The 23,560-nt window shown below is 43.6% G+C and overlaps 1 protein-coding gene across 1 annotated transcript in view; it reads left to right on the top strand.

Annotated features, from left to right (window-relative positions):
• Positions 1–8,771: 8,771 nt before the first annotated feature.
• Positions 8,772–23,560, top strand: part of ARHGAP6 (Rho GTPase activating protein 6) — a 180,424-nt gene continuing 165,635 nt past the window's right edge. The window contains exon 1 of the mRNA XM_064143061.1: positions 8,772–9,250. Within this exon, the coding sequence (XP_063999131.1) occupies positions 9,206–9,250 (45 nt within the window). The 5' untranslated portion in view covers positions 8,772–9,205. The remainder of the gene's footprint in view (positions 9,251–23,560) is intronic.

Raw genomic sequence — 23,560 nt, 5'->3', positions numbered from 1 at the left:
TAGAGCAAACTGTAAAAGTACTCATTGTTAACTGAGGGGACAGGCATATAAACAAGTTTAAAATACCTTCTAAGGAACTCAGTGTGTGAGGTTAGTGCATGAGATTTAATTTTATAAATACAAAAGAACAAGCCATTTAAAAAAGCCACTAATCACAGGAATTAGTAGAAATCTGGTGCAGAAGAAAAAGCCAATTTGCTGGCATTCAAATATTTAATTTGCAGCTCCTTGGATCCAGTTCTAATTAGTCCAGGAAAACTATCCTTGGGTTATAAGCAGGCTGCATGGAGACTCTGGATTTCCAACTGTGAGAAAGTTCTCTTGAGCTGTCCCACAGCCCAAGGCTTAGGGCTGACTCAGAGTGTGTATCTTTGGTTAAATCCATCTAGGGATCCAAACCGAGGTCCAGTGATCCTGAAAATTCTGGGTTCTCACTTTTAATGTGGGTTGCCTGGCATAACTGCTCTCCAGTGAGCAGGCTCTCCCCGCCCCTTAGGCAGGCTGCCTGCCAGGGCCTGGCACTGCTGGAGATGGCACAGCCTCGCAGCTTGCCAGTGCCAAGACCTCAGGGCATCACAGGACTGTGGCAAATCGTAATTCCATAGTAATTCCCAGGCTGGCTTTCTGGCTTCCCAGGCTCCCTGCCCTGGAGCTGAGATGTTCTGGGATGCCTCCCAGGGACCTTCACTCCAAGGGCAGTTTGCATGAGCACTCCCTCAGGGCTCAAATGAAAGGGGAATTTTTGTCAGGCTCATTGCTAAGCAAGTAGACTACTTCATTACTTGTCTTTTTCTGGATCATAAGAAGTATAAAAGAATTTATAGTTCACAGAAAGTTTTAAAACGTTGGCCTTAGACTCGATAGGAGAAAAGTCAGACTTTGAAAAGCAGAGTTCCTTCTCAACTGGAACACTAACTCCAGTGAATACGATGAATAATAAAACCCTGACTCGTAATTTGCAGATGAAATCCAGAAGACAAGACTCATCTGCTTACACGATCCCAAAATCATTGACAACTGCAAAAACATGTTTGTAACCACTTCACATATAGCCCCAAACCTATCAAAACAATTGCTTCATTTGAAGAGGTTTGTTAACATTATGAATATTATTATTGTTGGTCACAAGAGGCTTGGTTTTGTTCCAGTCTTGAAATAATTACTTTTACACTGCAAAACTGGTTGGTGAATTACAACATTAATTCAAAATGTACATTAGTAGTCAGGGGTTTATTGTGTAGTTATTACTGTGCAAACTAAATGGATTTTAACAATTCTATCCTAACAGTGAAAATATTTAGAATAAACTTTAGGTTTGTGAAAGAGTCCTTCCCCCTCCTAAGTTCTTGTCAAATATCCAGATGGCAAATTTAGATAGAAGCCCATACTTCTATCCATTGTTGATAAGCATTCCTTTTCCTAGGCAGAGCAAGCAAATGATGTATCTCTAGCTGCTTTATTTCAGTTTAGGTTTTGTAAAGTTGTTTGCTTTGTTTTTATATATATATATATATATATATATACAGCTGCAATTTCTGTAAGAGTCATAGGTAATGAAAGAAAATTATGCTTTTGTCTCTCTCCAGTTCTTGGAAGACATTTTAGGGAGAAAAATAATTGCTAGGAAGAGCTGAACACAGTAATGCAGTTTACAGTGAAAGTAAGTTGCAAGGAGATAAACAAAGAGATCTACCCACTTTCAGGGGCTAGAAGAACCTTCCAGTCAATTGTTGTTTTCCCAGATGTGTATCATTTACAGGGATGAGACTTCACTGAGATTTTTGGCTTGTATAGGCTATTTTGAAACTTCAAATGTGGAAGTTTTGGTTGCCTTCACTCCCTCTCCCATTACAGTATCACAGTATCACCAAGGTTGGAAGAGACCTCACAGATCATCAAGTCCAACCCTTTACCACAGAGCTCAAGGCTAGACCATGGCACCAAGTGCCACGTCCAATCCTGCCTTGAACAGCTCCAGGGACGGCGACTCCACCACCTCCCCGGGCAGCCCATTCCAGTGGCCAATGACTCTCTCAGTGAAGAACTTTCTCCTCACCTCCAGCCTAGATTTCCCCTGGTGTAGCCTGAGGCTGTGTCCTCTTGTTCTGATGCTGGCCACCTGAGAGAAGAGAGCAACCTCCCCCTGGCCACAACCACCCTTCAGGCAGTTGTAGACAGCAATGAGGTCTCCCCTGAGCCTCCTCTTCTCCAGGCTAACCAATCCCAGCTCCCTCAGCCTCTCCTCGTAGGGCTGTGCTCAAGGCCTCTCACCAGCCTCGTCGCCCTTCTCTGGACACGCTGAAGCATCTCAATGTCCCTCCTAAACTGGGGGGCCCAGAACTGAACACAGTACTCAAGGTGTGGTCTAACCAGTGCAGAGTACAGAGGCAGAATGACCTCCCTGCTCCTGCTGACCACACCATTCCTGATGCAGGCCAGGATGCCACTGCCTCTCTTGGCCACCTGGGCACACTGCTGCCTCATGTTCATTCCTGTCTACCTTTTAAACTCCTTATGTCGGAGGGGGAGGGGACCAAATACAAACAACAACAACAAAAAATTAGGCTTGAAGCTGTCATTTATTTTCACACGAAGCCATTTATTTAAATTGCAGCCTTTAAGGAAAGAGGAAAAAAGTGGCAGAGTAATGGGTAGTTCCTTCTTCAGCTTTAAAACACAAATGAATTCTAACGGCCCACAGGGTAAGTGCTATTTTTTATTGAAAATATTTTATGCTATGTGATAGGTCATATTTTTGATTTACAAGTTAGCAGTCTGGGGTTTTAGCTTAAAGACATTCTAGTGAATTTTCACTGATGCTGAAGATAGACACCAACGTGCAAACATAAGAGATGTGAAGTAAGTAAACCTTCTAAAATACAAGCCTTTTAGATGAAATTTCTTTGCCAAGCTGCTGATAACCAATAGTGCAGTAATATGCACAATCACATAGAGAACATAATTATACAGTGTATGTACAATGGACTGTAAATTAAATGGTGTAGTGATCCACTGGGTGAAAAAAATGTGTGAATGTGGTAACTAGAGTTAAATGCCTGAGTGAAATTCTGGTGCCATACCAGTGCTCACATGCTCTTGAAGTTTGCTAGCACACTTACAGTAGGGGAAAAGGTTCCCTTTTGACTGCTGTATGGGTTGTCTGGTTTTTATACCCAGTGCCTACCAGAAGAGCTGGTTTTAGCCCTAGAGCACATTGTCTTGAGTCTCGCCTTCCCCTGGGGCTATTTTTGTATTGTTGTGACTCCTTCCTAGGTGGTCCTCCATCAGACAGCAACAGCTCCTGCTGACCATAGGCAGAGGGCATGGGGAAGAGCAGAGGAACGGTCCTTCTCTCTATGCTTACTGATGCTCTTCTTAAGAAAATCTGCTCCTCCTACCCCTTCTGCACAGCACAGTTTATTCATTTGAGTTAGTAATCTGGAGTCTGGCTTGCCCTCTTGGGTTTCACAGAGCTGGACAGTGTGGGGGCATTATGTGAGTGCACACAAAGTGCAAGCACGAGATGGGTATCTGTGTTTGGGTGACACAGGCTGCTTTGTATCTGCTCCCGAGGAATAAAGCTCTAGGTTCATCTCCACAAGTATGAGCAACACTTGGGCAACTGCTCCTTGAGACCTGTAACAGTGTCATTAGGTCTTGCATAAAGAAAGTTCAGACAGCTAGGAAATGATAATGATCAAGTTTTTTTTAATGAAGATTGTCCAAGGTTTATGTCAGCTGTTGTGAAAGAGCATCCCCATGAGTGAGGTGGCCCTTCATTCTTCCTAGGCATTAAGTACTATTTCCCTTAATTCTGTTACAGTCTGGTGAGAAACTATTGACATATTTTGATAGGTAGCAAAGAAATACTTTAAAAAAACAGAAGTTCTGCAGAAAGGATTTTTGCAGTGTATTTCCCCTAAATGCTGCTTCCTGAGTTTGTAGTTTTTCTTTATAGACTATTATGCATTTGATATACTTGTCTGTCATCTTTTATCACTCTGCTTTTGGGAAAATAGGCTGTAACTTGTAATGACCAAATGAATATCTGGACAGAATAAGAAAAGTGCTAATTCCCTGAGGAAGAAGTGTGCTGCCAGAATCTCTCTTGGCCTTGGTTCAGTAACCACAGAGGCAAGTCTTTTCCAGATTTGGAGTTAGCTCCGTGTGGAAGCTGCATTCATGTGCTATTAGAAAGGTCAAACAAAACAAGACCTTCCTGCTTGTTTGAAACTTTTCCACCTGAAATTGTCAACCATTTTCTTCACCCAATAAGTGTGGTAGCCCTCACTTTCCAGAATAAAAATAATCAAGACACTGACATTATTGACTTCTGAAAGTCAAAATGAGATTTAGAGCCTGATCCCATAGCTGAGTTCCCAGGTGGGTTTCTCCTCATTTAGCTGCAGATGCCTGAAGGGCAGATATCTGAACTAATTGTCACAGGCTCCCAGTGGAGTGAAGCAGGCACTTCAATTTATGTGACCTATTTTAGATGTCGACTTGGAATGACATAAATTGTCCACCAGATGTGTCAGTTTCTGCCTGTGGACTAGTGGAGCCTAGAGTGATGAGATGGAGATTGTAGTTATTTACATTTAGGTGAGACAAATCCATTACTGCCACAAGGGCCATGCTGGCTTCCACCTCGTAACAGAGTGGATTTGGAAACTTTTTCCTACCTCATTTGATATGACATCAGACAGCTTGAGTCACTGCTTCCAGGAGCCATGGCAGAGAAGTGGAGAAGTTATTTCTCCCCAGTTTCATAACTGTGTGCTGTCTGCAAGTGTAGAGCTAGTTTCCTTTGTTTAAGAGCAATTAGTGTTGAGAAAGCACTTAGTTCATAGTGTAACATCTGAAAAACAAAACCTGGCTTCATTAATGATCAGCACAGTAAAATTCAATTACTTACTCGTTTCCCAGCTGCTGTGTTGGAAGAAACTGAATTTTTAGCTGAAATGTTGTTCATTCTTCTTTGCTGTTGTCAACAACAAATGACAAATAGTAGAGGCAAAGGTTTTACTGAAATCTACATCTGCAGGTGTAAGGTATACATTGCAGCCTCTTAAAGCACTGTAAGGAAGAATGACAGTGGCAATCATGGGAAGCATAAAAAATGCAAGAAAGCAGTACCTCATACAATGGAAATTATTTCAAATTAACTACTCATTTCCCCATTCCCCCCCCGCTCTGGTTTACATTGCTTTTTTTTCTTGATTGAGTAGCCTTGGAGTAAATGTGTAAGAAATTAACTGTTATGCTTTCAATCACCTGCATCCTGGCCTGTATCAAGGAATAATGTGGCTAGCAGAACTAGGGAAGTTGTTCTTCCCCTGTACTTAGCACTGGTTAGGCCACACCTTGAGTACTCTGGGCCACTCAGTTTAAGAAAGATGTTGAGATGCTCGAACATGTCCAGAGAAGGGCAACAAGACTGGTGAGGGGGCTGGAGCACAAGCCTTGTGAGGAGCAGCTGAGAAACCTGGGATTGTTCAGCCTGGAAAAGAAGAGGCACAGGGGAGACCTTATTATGCTCTCTACAACAACCTGAAAGGAGGTTGTAGCCAGGTAGGGGTTGGTCTCTTCTAGGTAATCAGTGACAGAACAAGAGGACACAGTCTCAAACTGCACCAGAGCAGATTTAGGCTGGATGTTAGGAAGAAGTTCTTCACTGAAAGAATGATTGGCTATTGGAATAGGCTGCCCAGGGAGGTGGTGGAGTCACCATACCTGGAGGTGTTTAAGAGGAGGCTGGATGAGGCACTCAGTGCCATGGTTTAGTTGCTTAGATGGTGTTGTGTGATAGTTTGGACTTGATGACCTTAGAGATCTTTTCCAACCTGGTTAATTCTGTGGTTCTGTGATTAAAAGAAGATGACATGGAAGGTTTACACATGTCAGAGTAAGCTGCATCCATTCCTTGGGTACCCATTATCCAGTAAATAAATGAGGAAGGAGATATGGAAAGAACACTAGGGAGGAACCATAAATGAACATAAAGAAGGAATATGAAAGGAGAAAAGGATATCAGAGCTACTGTGAAAGATCCACAGGTTAATCCCAGTTTCCGTGTAGCTGAAAAGATGAATGGGTAATTGAAACCAACCGAGTAGCACAGCTTAGTCAGTTGCAACTTATTGTAGACCAGGAATGTGCTCCAAATCCTGTGCAATTTGAAGTCAGATAGACTCTGTGACCACCGTAAACACAGTGTAAGTGAGTTTTCTAGTCACAGCCAAGATAAGTTGCTTTCAAATTCCAGAAAGAGTCTGAAAACACCTCCTGTAAGTAGCAACTGGTTTGAAATGTTTTTACCAGGTACCCAAAAATCTTGAACTGTACTTTGAAATGTCTGATAACTGCAACTTACCAAATCCTTCAATATTTTAGAAATTCAAATAATTTGAAAGTCTTTTCTCCCCTATTTTTCATATTGTGTGGACAGAAAAAAACCCTGCATCTAGTAAAGGTGTATTTTTTTTTCTGGTCTGACAGGCCCCTCCTGCTTGCACATTACTTATTTTCAATTTTAGCTGCACCAACGTAAGTTACCTGTCACTAGTGAGAAAGTGCTTCCATTGTGCTCTGCTCTTCTGCCCCGAAATCCTGCTCCCAACCAGACCACCTCCTGCTTTCCTTTGTGACAGCTCTGGCACTCATCTATCTCCTCGGATTGCTGATTCAGCCTGCTAAATGGGAAGAAAACTGTGCTTCACTTGTTGTATTGGTTTGTGACAAACACCGAGGCAAAGGGAAGGGAGGTGGTGGTGGCTTGCAGCTAGGAGCAGGGGATGAAGGGGGTTACGGGAGTCAGACTCTTCTTTTCAGTGCCACTGAATTGCTAAGTCAGACTAGTTCAACCTGCAAAACCTCACCTTTAGTCCTTCCCCTCTCTGGCTTCTTCCTTTGTGGCACTCCTCACCTTCCCAGCTTTGAGGTTTTCTCCTTTTCCCTAAACTACTCTGTTCATTTCCCCCTCCTCCCCCCCCAATTTCGTATTTCTCCTTTCGATAGACTTTTTCTTCCATACCTTTCAGCTGGAGGTTTCTGGTCCCCTCCATACTGTTCATTTCACTATTTCATTTTAGGGTGTTTCTTGAAACATGTCTTGCCATGTGTGTGTCCCTCATCCATATTTTAATCCAAGCTTTTTCTGGTGTTTAGTATTTCTTCTTGCATTGATAATGTGCAGAAGTTACAGCTGAAGAGAAGGTGGTGATGCTATAGAGCTTGAGGGTAGGATATTATATGCATTTCCCTAGTCCTGTTTGCCTGCTTTCTGTTGCTTTCTGTGGTCAAATGTTGTTGCCTGCAGAGCAAAGGAAAAGCAACATTTGGAATCAGAGCATATGCAGAGCTCTCAGGTTGAAACTATTTCCTTAAGACAAAAAGTAGAACTGCAAAAGAGAAAATGAAGCTTTGGGATATTAAAAACAAAACAAAACAAAACAAAAACCAAACCAGCAACCAAAGAAAACCACCCACAAACACCCCCTAAAACTCCCCAACAAACCACAAAGTTTTAACTTGGTTTTGTGCCTGATTGTGACAGTTCTGATGATCTGAAATGCTTCATGTATAGGGTTTCTTTCTGCTGGGCACTGCTTTCCAATGCATGCTCTGCAGCTGCTCAAGTTATCTACCGTGCCTCATTTTCCAGGAAGGGGAGTAGCACAGATTGTTCACCCAAGAGACAAAAATGGACTTTATGGGTAAATGTAGATACTTTGTACACGCCAAGTTCACTGGAAGTCACCTCCCTGTCCATGGGAGCTCTTAACTATGATTTCCTCTGCAACAGGAATTAAGATGCATGGAAGATCCATAACTGGAAGCCCATTGGGTAAAGTACGTTGTCATCATAGCATATAAAAAGTTCAAGTCAACCTATTTCTCTTCCCAGCATGTATTTTGAGATTTATTTTTCCCCAATTACCTTTCCTTTTGCCTTGGAAAAATTGTTAGCTTGTTTTGTAGACAATCCAATGTGCTGGTAACACATTTGCCTAGATTATAGGTCAGAAGCAGCAGAAGTCATTAATTTCACACCCATCATGCAGCACTAGAATAAGGCCACTTCCTCAGAGAACAACTGCAAGTGACCGGGGGAGTTACTGTGCTAACAAAAGATCTGTGCAAAGCATTTAACAAGTGGTTAGAAAGACAGAAGGCAGCTCAGGAAATCTCCTAGCCTGTCCCTAGCCTCACTCTACTGAGGTCATGCTTTCCTGGGGGAGGTTTTCAGACACGTCCATTGATGGAGATGCCGTAGTCTCCCCAGGCGAGTTAGACAGAAGTCACAACTCGTTGTAACTCAGCAAAACGCGATGTGTTTCCTCTGCCACAGTTTGTATCAGTATGCATTCACGAAACAATGACCAGGCCGTGAAGTGGTATTTCGTTTTTCAAAGCCTGTGTGTTCAGGAATCGTAAGCCGGTGTTCCCAAATAAGGCATTACAACAATATGAATTGGAAGGTTAGTTTTATTTGTTCTCTGCCTTGGGTCCTCGATGGCAGGGCTAGGCCCACCCCGCCAAGCTGCGAGGGGCCAGCTCGGCCGCTTTTCCCGGGCAGTGAAGGACGGGACTAGCGGAGCCGCCGCTCCGGGGAAGTCGGCAGCTGGGGGCAGCGCCTCCATGGGCCACCTCACTCAGCGGGCGGTGAGCCGGCATCGGCAACCGCCCCGGACGGCCCGAGCCGAACACCGAACACCAAGCCCCTCGCCTCAGCGCCGCCCCCTTCCCCGTCAAGGCTGCCGGATCCCGCCCGCCCCGCGGCAGGAAGGGACTCCCCCTGCCGCCCCGCCTCGCGGGCCGGCCCGCAGGTGCGGCCGGGCTGAGCGCTGCAGCAGGAGGCGGGCAGGAGCCCGGCCCCGCCGCGAGGGAGTCACCGGCGCTGGGCGGGAAGGGCTAAACCGCCGCCTCTCCAGCGGCGCGGGGGAGCGCCGGCGCCTCCTCCTCCAGCTCCCGCTGCCGCCCGGCTCCGCCGAGGGACTGCCGGCTCCAGCGGCGGGGTGGGGACAGCCGGGGGCGGGGTGGAGGTAGAAGTTGCGAGGAGCGAGGACGGGACTGGAGGCTGCCGGGCTGGAGCCCCGCGCTGCTGCCGCAGCCGTCTGAGGGCAGCGCACTGCCCAGCGCTGCTGTGGCCGGTTCCGCCGCACCGACTGGAGTCAGTGGCCCCTTGGCCTGTCTGTCCGCGCCCATGGGGGACTCGGTGTTCAGCGAGAAGCCGGCGCTACACTACGCGGTGAGTGGCAGGGCGGGAAGGGGCTGTGTGGGACGGGGGCTCGGAGCGTTGTGCTCCCACGTGTGCCGGGAGGTCGCCGCGTCCGTCCTTCTGTCCGTGAGCACAGGCGCGGAAGCCACCCTGCGCCGCCTCAGGGGGAAAGTGGCCGGCGGTGAGGGGGCTGGTGGCGGTAGTCGTGCCTCAGCGGGGAGACCGTCCTGAGGTCCTGACCGCGGGGAGCTGGGCTGCAGCCCGCACACGCAGTGGTGCTTCAGCTTCACCGGTGCTCAGCGAGGGAACCGGGGAGGCTCTTGAGTAAGGAGGCATTTTGGGGGAGTCCCAGAAGCCTCGTGGGACGCCACGCCGCACATATGACCCTGTCCTCACAAGTGGGCTGGCGAGGCAAGTCCCTAGCACCCGAAGTGGTCTGGGTGCCGCTGGTTCTGGCACCGCTCGCGCTGCTTTTGAGATAATGCCGTGGCTTAGTGTTCCCTTCTCGAGAGGTTGTGCTGTTGAGAAGCCACTTCCTTTCTACCAGCCTTATTAGGAGCATTTTCTCCGTTGCTCGGTCGGAGGGGGAAAAAAAAAAAAAAGAAAAAGAAAGCAACACAGAAACAACCAGCTGCCTCCCCTCCTGAAGTCAGAAATGCGAGCATCCCTAAACGCATGCGAGGTCTGATGCTGCTCTCGTTTGCGCTCACGTAAATAGTGAATAATTTTATGGATGTTGATGGAGTTATGTGGCAATTGTCAGAGCAGGATTGCTTTTCTGCTCCCAGTGAGTCTCGCTGCTAGTACTGCAAGGATGGGTTGATACGTGCATCCCTTAGGAGATACGCGGTGATACGCCTTTCTCACCCGTGCATCCCTTATGGGATAGGCGGTGATACGCCTTTCTCACCCGTGCATCCCTTATGGGATAGGCGGTGATACGCCCTTCTCACCTATGCACCCCTTATGGGATAGGCGGTGATACGCCTTTCTCACCCGTGCATCCCTTATGGGATAGGCGGTGATACGCCCTTCTCACCTATGCACCCCTTATGGGATAGGCGGTGATACGCCTTTCTCACCCGTGCATCCCTTATGGGATAGGCGGTGATACGCCCTTCTCACCTATGCACCCCTTATGGGATAGGCGGTGATACGCCTTTCTCACCCGTGCACCCCTTATGGGATAGGCGGTGATACGCCCTTCTCACCCGTGCACCCCTTATGGGATAGGCGGTGATACGCCTTTCTCACCCGTGTATCCCTTATGGGATAGGCGGTGATATGCCTTTCTCACCCGTGCACCCCTTATGGGATAGGCGGTGATATGCCTTTCTCACCCGTGCACCCCTTATGGGATAGGCGGTGATACGCCCTTCTCACCCGTGCATCCCTTATGGGGTAGGCGGTGATACGCCCTTCTCACCCGTGCATCCCTTATGGGGTAGGCGGTGATACGCCCTTCTCACCCGTGTATCCCTTATGGGATAGGCGGTGATACGCCCTTCTCACCCGTGTATCCCTTATGGGATAGGCGGTGATACGCCCTTCTCACCCGTGTATCCCTTATGGGATAGGCGGTGATACGCCCTTCTCCCCCGTGCACCCCTTATGGGATAGGCGGTGATACGCCTTTCTCACCCGTGCACCCCTTATGGAGTAGGCGGTGATACGCCTTTCTCACCTGTGCATCCCTTATGAGATATGCAGTGATATGCCTTTCTCACCCGTGCACCCCTTATGGAGTAGGCGGTGATACACCTTTCTCACCTGTGCATCCCTTATGAGATATGCAGTGATATGCCTTTCTCACCTATGCACCCCTTATGGAGTAGGCGGTGATATGCCTTTCTCGCTCGGTTCACTTGTATTCCTTCTGTACTGGTCGTTAAGTTTCTCTTTAAGCTTATTTATGAAATCTTGTTTGGTTTTGGTTGGGTTGGTTTTTTTTTTGGGGGTGGGGGAGAGGAGGATAATGTCTGTGAGTACTTTTATACCCGCTCAACTGTAGGTAGTAGTGCATTCAGCTACTGCAGTAATGCTGCAAGTTTTAGAGGTAATGGCAAGTTTGCTAAAACTATTGTACAGAAGGAATTATATTTTGTGTAATGAATGAGTAGTGACAGTGATTTTGCTGGGAAACTAGTTATAGTGCATCAAAGACATCGGAACCTCTTCTCTTAATAGAGTAATTGCCCAGTTCATATTTAGTTGCATTGGAGATCAGTGCCAGTCACATCACATGCTAGATCCATGAAACATTTATTACTTCCTGTGATTGTAGTTGTCAGTCTACCATTAACTTCTAGTTACAAATGCATTATTGTTTCTGTCAACTGGGTATCAGTCCATTTTCTTGCCTGCAGCCAGCAGTAGATAACGCATTAAGTTCAGGTCAGCAGGCTTGCAAAGGGAAAAGCAGGATGGCCAGCCATCTCAGATGACCGTTACCACTTTGGTTTCTGTGTATGACAGCAAAGGACAAATTGTCTCCCTTGTACTTTAAAATGCATTTCACTATTTTAAGGTGTATTTCAATAATAAAAATCAATAAATTTAGGAGGTAAGAGACTTTTGGAGATGGCATTACTGATTTGTTCAGAGAATATGGATCTGAATGCTGTGCATTATCCATGCATGTGCTTGATTTGAAGACTATGAATAGCCTAATTGAAAACAAATGCCTGCTGACCTGAAGATAAATTAAGACTTTAGAGCTTTGTTGGATTGAGGCCTTGGTGTTTACTGTTTAAATGTACCATTCTTGTTAACTTTGCCTAATTGTGTGGTGTAAATACAAATCAAGTTATTTAATTGTTTCAATAACTGTGAAATAAATATATGTACTGAGACAGTATTTGATTGCAATTACATCATTGGCAGAAGAAAAGTGTAGTGATTTCTGTGGTGGACTTGTCTTCAGCTTTTCAAGACTGATAATTAATTTTTTTATGATTTTCATAGAAGTGCAGGAGGAAGAATCTGCATTATCATTTTGGTTCAGATCAACAGTGTGCTTTTGGAGGGAATCTCCCGGTCTTCCCCACTCCTGTGCCTTGATTCGTGCTTCGGGGCAGTCCTGGAGCATGGAGAAAGAGTATTTGTTCAGGTGATGCTGAACTATTTGAGCCTCAGGACCAAGCTAGGTTCAGTGTGAGTGTGAACTTGAGAAATGCATGTGGTTTGGATATTGGGTCCTCTGTACCAGCCCAGAAACTTCAGCAATGCGCTAAGTGCAAGTGCAGTGTGGTAATGTAGTCATAAATCACCACGACTGCTGGTACGGTTCTGAAGCTTCATACTGTATTTGCAAGCACAGCTTACACAAACAAGGATTTAATAACTTAAAACTCTAATGTCTCTGGGGATGATCACATAACCTACAGCGTGTTTGATCCGGCATATATTAAGTGTGAGTGGGACAACTGATAATTATGACACAGTTCCACTTTTAACTTGGCATTGGTGTTTACTCACCCAAAAGCTCCAGTAGGCAAAGAGGTAATTTTCATCAGCTGAAACTTTTTTTTTTAGTGAAAAGTTAAAATTAAACAGCCAACTTTAAACAAAAATATTACTGAAGGAAAGTAGGTTATATATATAAAAAAAAAGGTTGCATTTGCATTGAGTCACAGAAATTAATATTTTTCCCTTGTAGTATCTTTTCAGAAGCCCAGAGACCTCTTTCCCCTTTGTAATATTTATAGCTACATAGTAATTTCAGTGAAAACTTGTAGAAAGTTAAATAATACCCTTGCTGTTTGTTGCCTGGCCAAGACATGCCCTTTAATTTCTAGACCTAGGTTAGTTTTACCTGCCCATTAATCATCCAGCTGATTTCAGTCTGATATACAAGCTATTTTGTGGTATTGTGATGTTTGTAACTGATACTAAGATTTCCAAATGCCCCAGGAACATTTTTCAAATGATTTTGTTATAAGGCATGTTCACCTTCCTGACTTGGGGTTTCTTCCTCTTGGCTGCTAAATGGCTGTATTTTTTTTTTTTTCATTCTAGCAATAGTTAAAAGGGGAATTAAAAATGAATTAATGTATTTTGGTGAAAATAACAGAAAACAATATTGTACTTACTTTATTTTAAGATACCTGTTGGTAACTTGAAGTGTAGTTTGTCATATATGTGAAGAAAAGACTTAAAATAACTTTGTTACCCAACCAACTGGCCCTTCAGTTGACCAAAGCAGGAAGCTTGAAGTATGTTCTTGTTTGGATATAGCCCTTTTAATCCTGATGTAGCATCTTTAATCTTGTTTAGTCTTGAAACATTTACCAGAGGGGGGATTTTCTAAAGGGAAAGTGTGTTTATCCTGGTGAAGAAACTGGCTATCTTTAACGAGGGAATATGAGAAAATAGGGAGGTTCTGATATTTGGAAGTAGCTACCATGACCTATGGGGTACCACAGGGGATTAGCCTGAGAAGATGCCAAGACTTTCCCTTGGAGCCAAAAACTGGATGTTCTGACATCCAGGATTAGAGGGATGTGTGGATCCCTAGAGGACACAGCTATGAGATGGTTTAAGTCTTTGAATCTATTGCAGATAATGAGGTCACATCTAATTCATGTCAGAGAGTGTTTTAGTAAAACACAGGGGTTTTGCTGTCTTTAGAAGTATTTGGATAATTGTCTTGTCTTGTGTGTCGGCTTAGACTGCACACAGCTGAATATTTACTGGTGCAGTGATCAGATTTACTGCTTGTTTTTACCATCTTCAATCCGTTGGTTTCGGTTGAAGGATGAAGAGAACAAAAAAAACAGTTTGCAAGGGAAACTGCAACAGTAGTGAATGGCAGAATCCCTACCAGGGAATTAAAAAGAGGCTAATAGACATTTTCCTCTAATATTCTAGTTGTAGTAATGCTAACTTTTGCTTCTAACAATTAGATTACAGAGTAATTCAAAGTGGAGTAGTGAGATCAGTGACACTGTAAAACTGTTAAGCTAGAGTTTAAAAGATCTGCCCATGAGAAGAACCCAGGCAGTGATACCCTGTTGGGAGCTTGCTTGCATTTTGCAGTAATTCACTTTTAAAGAGAGTTATTTGTGTGTCTGATTTCAAGGCATGTTGCTTGATGACTTGAAGCTCCAGGTGCTCACAGGTATTTTTATGTGACATGCCTCAAGGAGACTACATTTATTACTGTGATTGTAGCAAATCCTACAAGAAATTTATCTTCAAGGACTAGTAAAGGTGTTGCTTTCACCTAGACTATTTGTCTGGTTTCTTTTTCTTCCACATGGGCTCACCAGCAAGAAGCAGCACAGAAGCAGACCGGACTGGTGTGTGATCCACGTCAACTGTAATGTATGTTTGTAGTCAGGTTTGTTGAGGTGAAGGACAGACTGAGATTCAGGCAGTGTTTGACATGAGAAGTTCTCACCAACCGGGCTCTAAAACATAGACATCTCTGCTCTACAGGAGGTAACTGGTGATTTTCTCATATTCTGAGTACTAATAGGCATAATTAACTTGTTAAAAAATTAAGTGACCCTGTAGATGTGGTTTTCAAATTAGGAGGTTCTGAAGAAAACTTTAACTTGTTGAGATAAGCAGCCTACATAAGAGGCAATTAGCAGTAGAAGAATTCTATTCATCAGGGACTTACATTGACCTCATGCATGTAGGATGTTTTGCTGATAGAATGATTTCCAGTCACTGTTGAGCCCAGTCCTTCTTTCTTCATTTGGGTGAAATTCCCAGTAATGTTGAGGATTCATGCTTGCAGTTCTGCAGTGTTTGAAAGCTTTTTTTTGCTCATCTCTAAAGAGCAATATAAGTATAGGAAACGAGCACTGTTTGTCACTCAGTAGTGAGCAGAAAGGTCAAGCTTCAATTCTTCATGGAGAGAGTGATTTGCCATTGGAATGGGCTGCCCAGGGAGGTGGTGGAGTCACCATCCCTGGAGGTGTTCAGGAAAAGCCTGGCTGAGGCACTTAGTGCCATGGTCTAGTTGAGTGGCTAGGGCTGGGTGCTAGGTTGGCCTGGATGATGTTGGAGGTCTCTTCCAACCTGCTTGATTCTATGAATTAGGATTGACTGAATATGAAATGAGTCCAGATGGCTTTTATCTGCTATGCAGAGTGGCCATAATAGAGCACCAAAGATCCAGGATGAGGGGAAAAGAGGAAGCTAAAAGCTCTTGTGTATGTCACAGTTTTAAAAGTGTTGCAGGAAGTAGACTTCAATTCAGATCAGGTCATATGTTTTACAGTGCTTGAACTCTTGGGGCTCTCTACATGGATATGAATGTCCTTCCACTTGAGTTCAGGGCAAAAGATGGAGATGGATGGAGGTAGAGTTTGGCAAGGCTTGCTAGGCAGGTGCAGAGCTATGCTGATGTGGTTGTCTTCGTCTGCCGCAGATCTTGTCCAAGAGTGGCCTACAGTGTAGAGGAAGTGGCCATGTGGCATGGATAGCAAGAAGCAATACTTCCCTTTCATTTGATTTCTCTTTCTTTACCCAGTACAATCTATCAGTGCAGTGCAATTACAGTTATTGTAGTAGTACTTACAAAGATGCTGTTTAATAAAACTCCATATGGGTGGAGCTTCAGAATTTGTATTTGGAATGGCACACAGTCATTTGGCTCTGATGGGATGGTATGCTTCCCTGGTACAGTTTATACCGGGTGTTCTTCGCCTTCCTAAATCTTCTGAATGCATGAGATTTTGGGCTCATAATGCTGAGGAAGTCTTCCTGAGCAGCAAGGTCATGTGTGGCCAAAATCAACAACCTGTGCCTGGAGGGAAGGTTACCCATGCAGATAAAGTACGAGATGAGAAATGAGGATTTTTGTCTCTGTCATGTCTAATTTTTTTGGAGCAAGGCTCTTCTCCAGTCTTTTTTGAATCATACAATCAACCAGGTTGGAAGAGACCTCCAAGATCAGCCAGTCCAACCTAGCACCCAGTCCTAGCCAGTCAACTAGACTCATCCAGTCTTTCTTGAACACCTCCAGGGATGGTGACTCCACCACCTCCCTGGGCAGCCCGTTCCAATGGGAAATCACTCTCTGTGAAGAACTTCCTCCTAACATCCAGCCTAGACCTCGGCTGGCACAACTTGAGGCTGTGTCCCCTTGTTCTATTGCTCGTTGCCTGGGAGAAGAGGCTGTTCCTTTGCATGGAGAAGCACAGTTGTTCAGATGCAAAGGTAGCACAATAAAAACTAGACTGAAGTAAAAATATTGGGCTCCTCATGGTTGATACACCCCTTGTTTCTCAAAAATCTTATGAAATTTGCAGGTGTATTCTTTCAATCCGAAAAGCGGAGTAAATAGAAGATAATTGAGGTCACAGATGTGTTTAGATAGTTGGCTCTTCAGTTGCTAATCAGTTATCTTGTGTGTGAGTGTTGGTTTAGTACTGTGAAGAAGGAAGTTACTAGTTTGAGAGTTTTTGTTTAACTACTGTCTTGTTAAAACAGTAGTTTTGCTGGCCATAGCTCTTCAAGATTTATTTAGGTGTCATTTTTATTTGAAATTTAAATTCTAAGCAGCAATCTACTTTACATGACATGCTTACAAGGCCTTTTGAACACATCTCAAGTTCCTTCATTTGCTATTCACCAAACAGTGGACATGTGCAAGCACCCTTTGCTCCTCTTGTTTTAGTGGACTCCAGGTACCTGCAGCAAAAATGCGGCTGAACTCTCAATGGCTTGGAAATGATGTACTCAGACTTCAAATTTCACACTATTCCTGTCTTTCTATGACATCTGAGACTGTAGAAAGCCATTTCTGTCTGTGCAGTGAAATGGATTTTTCTTGTCCAGGGAATAAAGGAGGTGTGCATGCATTGTATTCCTTACAAAAAGAATCTGACAACCTTTCTGTAGCAAGCCTTGGCTGATGAATCGACATAGTTCACACTGAGTTTCTTTAAAGGGGTGTCAAATCGTAATGCTCTCTTGGGAGATATCCAGGTCTTATCAGGCATGGCTGACTCAGAAAGAAAAACATTACCTATTTTTCTTTTTAATGATTACTATCTAAGCGTTATCAGCAGTGCACAGATAAAAGGATTTCCTGAATACATCCTCTACTAAACCAGAAAGTGTTAGGAATTGCTAATAGGGCACTGAATAGTGCAACAGTACCTAAATAGGCTGTAGTAGTGTTCAGTTGCTACAGGCAATGTCAGTAAAGTTTGCATTTGTTCAGGCTAGGCGCCTGGTGATTATAATTATCTGTATGGTAGTCTACCAAGTTTTCCTTCTTAGATGCTTTGCATTTTTGAAGAAGGTGATTGAATCTTTGGAAATTATACTGGAGGCTGTTTGACGTTTCATTGTACAGTTCTATTACTTTTAAATAACATCTTTTTGTGCATTACTTCATCTGAATCTGGTTATTGGTCACCTTTGTTACATTGCCAAGAAGATGAGTGATCCTACGATGTTGCCTGCTGCTGTGCTGTGTAATTTTACTACATTAGAGTTAGTCTTTCCTGGTTTTGTTTGTTGTATATGATCAGTACTTTTAGAAATCAAGCATCTTGAATGGCTAAGTATGTCTGTAGGTATCTGATTCTGTAACACCCAGACTTTGTCCTGAGTGGCTGTGTTTCCTGAAACTTGCAGTTACTTGATAGGGCTATAATATTGGTCAAGGTTTACATTTGTTTGGAAAGTTGATAGCATTGTCTGGGTTGTCTGATTTGATTTGGAGATCAAAATTATCTGGTGTTTAATGTCGATTATTTTGTCCTTTTGCCTGTTAGTTTGTAAAAACTCCTGTTGTGCTCATCTGTACAGGACTTGGTGTATGGATTCAGTATCCTCACAGGCAGAAACTCTCATTGGAGTAGATTACTGTCTTTTTTTCCAGTCTGATCCTATTAATAAATGGCCTGAGGCTTCCAAAGGACTTTGTTGTTTAAACACAAACTGTGGAAAAGAATGTGAATATCATTGTTTGGTAGAAGGATATTAAGCTTTCTTAAGAACTTAGAAATGTATTTATACTTTCCAGGGGAAGTCTTGAATGAACAGAGAGTATAGCAGTGCTATCTCCATGCAAAATAAAACTATAACAAAACACATAAATGGTGTAGGAAGGAAACCATAGATACTTGCATTCTGGCCCTGTTCTTGCTGAAATACATCCCAGCTCTTGAAACAGATGTTGAGTCCAGCTTTGTGGAGAGGCCACACCCTCTGTTTCCCTTGGCCAATTGTCTGGCATTCCAGTGACACTCCGGGCAAAACATCCTTTAATTGGTACTGTTGCCCTAAATATTTCCTTTTTTTTTTTCATCTGTGTAAATTGTTCATGTCCTATATTGCTGCAGGCTGTCATTAATATTTGCATACTGTGATTGTTTACCTCTTTCATGTCAGATTTTCAAGCTGCACATATTGAATGTTGGAAATACTCCCTATTTCTGTGCAAGTTACCATGCATAAAGGCAAATGATTGATTGATTTTTGTGCAGAGTATGGTACTGAGGAAGTTGAGGCAGAATGTTGGAAATGTTGTTGGTTTGCAAGCAGAGTTCCCTATCAGTAGTTGGGGAACCTCTCAATTAGCTGGTTGCTTCCTCTCCCAGATGTTTTCCTTGTGAGTGCTTTCAGACTTGGGTATATAAGCAGTTCCAGCATTTGAGCACATCTGGACAAATGGTAGAAACAGGTGGTAGGAGAAAAAGAGTGTGGCTTGGCTTTCTACTGGAAGGTGAGTATCTGTCAGAGTTGCAACTGCTGAGTCTCTTCTTGCGCTGCTGCGTTGTCTTGCTAAAAGCAATGACTAGCAAGATTTTGTTTCAGCTTACAATCAGTAATCATGAACCTCAGGAGCTGCCCCTCCATGTGAGGGATGTGAAATGTTCAGGTCTTGAGAAGATGTATGTGTCTTGATGAAATATTTTCCCTGGAGTTATGTTTGGCATACACCTCCATAGCTCTTGGCATCATTTGGATGATAGACAATGCATCCTAATACTTCTGTTCAGCTCGGGAGCAGATGACCCTTCTTAGTAGGGAGCTTCTGACCTTTGTAAGCTTGGAGTTGAATTACCATGCTGATGCCTGTCTGGGGTGACTGCTAGAGGAATGCAGAGGTGTAGCACCACATACCAGCCCAGCATCGTGGTCATTGCCTCCACTTCTGTGGGATATACCGAGACCTAAACCATCCAGGAGCAAGTGGCAGAGTATTTCGCTTACTCCCATAAGAAGTCGCATGAGGCCATGATTGATTCTGTTCTCAGCATGTCATGACAGTTTGGGGTTTAAAGCCTCTGGATTTTCCAGGTGTCATTCTTAGTCACTTTTCCTCAGCAGAAAGTGACCTTCTGCTTAGTTTATTGAGTTTTAGGGCACACAACCTTTTTTCTTTCAGGCAAGGATTTTGCTGGCAGCAAGAAATGAAGTGAGCTTTGTTTTCAGAGTCAATGAGAAGCATCAATATGAATTCCTGTATAAATATTTATAGCATCCTTGTCCCAAAATGTGTTCAAAAGGCCCGATTTAGATTGATGTAAATCTGGAATTCAGACTAAGGCCATAGGAAAGTAAACTAATTAAATGTGAAGTTGAGAAGTTTATTGCCCCCCCTTACTTAGCTTATTCTAGAAGGCATCTGTAATTGTCAGGATTTCTCATGCACAGATGCACAGCTTGTGTGAAGCAATGTCAAGTTCTGTATTCATGGTAATTTAAGATGATAAAAATGTAGCAGTCAGGTAGAGTTAATCTTCATCAGAATCACAGAGGAGAAAGAAAGGTTGGAAAAAAAGTCTCTGCAGTCTTTCTCTGTAATTGTATGTTACTCTGACAAATATTTTTGTTACTAACTGTAGCAAGGACAGCATGAGTTGCATATATTTATTTACAGGAAAGATACTTTCTGACTGCTTATTGATGATTTGTTGATTGTTTATCTTTGGGCTACTTGGTGTTTTTTGTGGAAGATTCTACCTGTTGTGAGTTCTCTAATGAAGAATAGTTGACCTAGTACAAGTGATTCATGGCATCAGAAGGGGTCCTTGTGGTTCTTTAACTACATGATAGCAAACTCTGGCAAAACTGGCAGCCCGTGGCTTGGACAGGGGCACTCTGTGCTGAGTTAAAAACTGGCTGGATGGCCAAGCCCAGAGAGTGGCAACTGTCACTAGTGGTGTGCCCCAGGGATCAATGCTGGGCCCAGTCCTGTTCAGTATCTTCACTGGTGATCTAGATGAGGGGACTGAGTCCAGCACCAGTAAGTGTGCAGATGGCACCAAGTTCAGAGCAAGTGTTGATCTGTTGAGGGCAGGAGGGCTCTGCAGAGGGACCAGAACAGGCTAGAAAGATTGGAACAGTCCAATGCTATGAGTTTTAACAAGTCCGAATACTGGGTTCTGTCCTTTGGCCTCAACAACTCCATGAAGCGCTAGGGGCCGGGGACAAAGTGGCTGGAGAGCAGCCAGGCATAGGGGCACCTGGGGGAACTGGTCGACAGATGACTGAACGTGAGCCAGCAGGCCAGCAGTGTGCCCAGGTGGCCAAAAAGGCCAGTGGCATCCTGGTCTGTGTCAGGAATAGCGTGGCCAGCAGGACTAGGGAAGTCCTTCTGCCCCTGTACTCAGCACTGGTTAGGCCACACCTAATGTGAAATGAGCAAGAGACTAACCGGCAGATAATTGGTAGGTGTTGCCTGAGGAGTAGGCAATACACTTTACTATATAAATATCCACCTGAATTTCAGCTTGCATGCTAGATTGGTGAGAATAGCACCCATCCTGTACAACTTTGTGGAAAAGTAATACCTGCTCATTAATGCTAAACCTAGTGTTAACATTCTTCTGGATTTTGATGACTTAACTACACTTTCTCATTCTGACTTCAAATAAGCACTTAAAGGAACAGGTCTTTTAGGTTGCATTTATCGGGCAAATGAGGGTGTTTTCTTTGAATTTTGGGCTTCTCTGTTTGAATCAGAGGTGGGAAAACAAATGTCTCTGTATTCCCTGTCATCCATTATATTCATGTCTTATGATGAGGTTTCTTTGCATCTGAAAATGTCTGTTGTGTCCATGTTGTGCCACAGCTGGCTTCTGTGAGACTGCCACCTGATTGGCCTGTTTGGTGCATGCTCTAAGTGTAACACTTTAAAAGAGTGCTGACACTCAAAAAGGGACGTAAAATCCCCTGTACTCTTGTGTTGTTGAATCTGGAGTCTTTTTAACTAACTACTAATGTCTTGGGTTTCGTTAGTCATGGAAGTTGTTAACTCCCAGAGACTTTTGGATGGAGCTTTGTTTGCTCAACATCGCTGGAAAGCAATGCTTGGTGATTGAGTTCTCTGAATGTATAAATCTTTCTAGCTTGTGAACAACCCTTCTGACACATTAACCTGACTGAAGACCAAGTCAGGTAAGTCTGTGAACTTACCTTCCTACTGTGTTGACAAGAAGCAATGCTCAAAAGACACTTAATTCGGAAAAGAGAGCCTTTTGAACACAAGTATGTCTTCTCTATATCTTTCTCTCGTGTGTATGCATTACAGTGTATTAGAGAGACATCTGTGTGCATTTTAATGCTCTTTATACTGTGCTTTTATTTCTTCTTGGCTGAAAGTATTTTGCTTTAGGTTATCCACAAGATCACTCAATCACCACATTATATCTGGTCTATAACAAATGTTGGCAGCATTGTTGCCATATGAGTGAGCAAGGCTTGCTGGCTGGCCTCTTAAGAGTGTGATGGAAAACTCTTTCTCTAAGATGCTTAAGTTCCCTTGATGAGGCCAAGTTCAGTTATCCAGTTTGGAATGCTTTCTATATGATTACAGGTCTATCTTGTGTCCTGTAGAAAGAAAGCAGTGTGCCATGTTCTCATGCAAAGTTGGTTTTTCTGGTGTATTACTTGTGACTATAGACTGTTGTATTTGCAGTGTTGACTTTATTGAGACCTCACCTATGAGTTTTGGACAGCTATTTCTCGGAAATCCTTTTCCTTAAAACACCTCTCTTTTTGGTAGTATCTTTTGACTTTTCATAAAAAACAATTCCAAATAAAAAAGAACAAAGTAAAAAGAGAAAATTGTAATCTTGACAACAGCAGAAGTATTTGCATTAGTTCTGGGAATGACAAATACACAACTTGGAGATGAATTTGGTGATGAAGGTATGCGTATTGGTAAAGCATAGGTGAACTTTAAAGTACTAACGCTGAGGCATTTGACTTGTACTCACAGCTGTGCTTGCAGAAGGATGCCTCTTCTTCAGCACATAGGCTGGATTTGATGCATAAAGACAATTTCTCCAGAAAATTTTAAGGTTGTAGAATAGTTTAGCCTGCTTTCTGTTGCTTTCTTTTTTTATCTTATGTTCTTTGTTCCTATTTCACAATCAAAACTATATTTGCTGTTTAACCTTATGTTGGAGAGAGTCTGTGATGATCCTAGAGGCCACCTTTAGTCTGTTATTTTTTTTTTCTCCCTGGTTCACACAGGCTTACACTTACCATAGGTTTAGACTCTCATAAGCTCACCTAAATCACTTATTAAATGATATCTGAAATATGTCCTTCTAGTCTGTGCTAGTTTGAAGCAGGCTAGAATGTTTTGGTGAGAAGGACTAGATCATAAGCTGTGAAATCAAAACAAGAGTGATGTCTACTTCCCTCATAGGCTTGGTGAGATGTGTAAAAACATGTCAAAACATAGGTAACACACTGAGCATCACTCTCAGGCTGCTGGCTGAGCTGCATCTCTCTAAACTCACCCTCCATTTTGGACTAACCCACTTTGCTTCCTAACCCCCCTGGCCAAACCTCCATTCTTCCCTGGGACTGGGGTAAGGTTGAGAGGGGTAGAGGGAAGGTGAAGGGGCGGTTGAGAGCCCCTCCTGGGGACTCAGGTTTCTGGGAGGGGAGTTGTGTTTCTGGATTACCTTTTTACCTTGTCTATTTCTGTCTATAACTGTATATACTGTAAATATCTGCTTGTACATTGTACTAGCTGTAAATATAAGCTTCATTCATATTTCCAGAGACATCTGAGTCTAGTCTGGGTGATTTCTAAAGTGTAGGGGGGCAGGGAACACCGAAACCATCACCTAGTCTTAGTAAATCTATGCAGGTGTGACTTGAGGAAAATGGTACCATGGGAAAAGAAAGAACAGTCTTTCTTGATCTCCTTTAAACATCCGCATGCCCTGTGCTGCTTTGTTACACATCATAGTTGTAGTTGGCGTAGATTGTTTTTAGCCACTCGCACTTTACTCTATTTCCTGGAGACTGATGCGATTTAGCACTGCGGAGGGACCAGAGGAAATGATCTCTTGACTGAGTCTATTAATTATGGTCCCCTTGAGAATCTGTTTGTTCTTAAGAAGG

Source organism: Pogoniulus pusillus, chromosome 5, assembly GCF_015220805.1.
Source record: "Pogoniulus pusillus isolate bPogPus1 chromosome 5, bPogPus1.pri, whole genome shotgun sequence".
NCBI classification, from domain to species: Eukaryota; Metazoa; Chordata; class Aves; order Piciformes; family Lybiidae; genus Pogoniulus; species Pogoniulus pusillus.
This window is presented reverse-complemented; position numbering and strand designations above follow the sequence as displayed.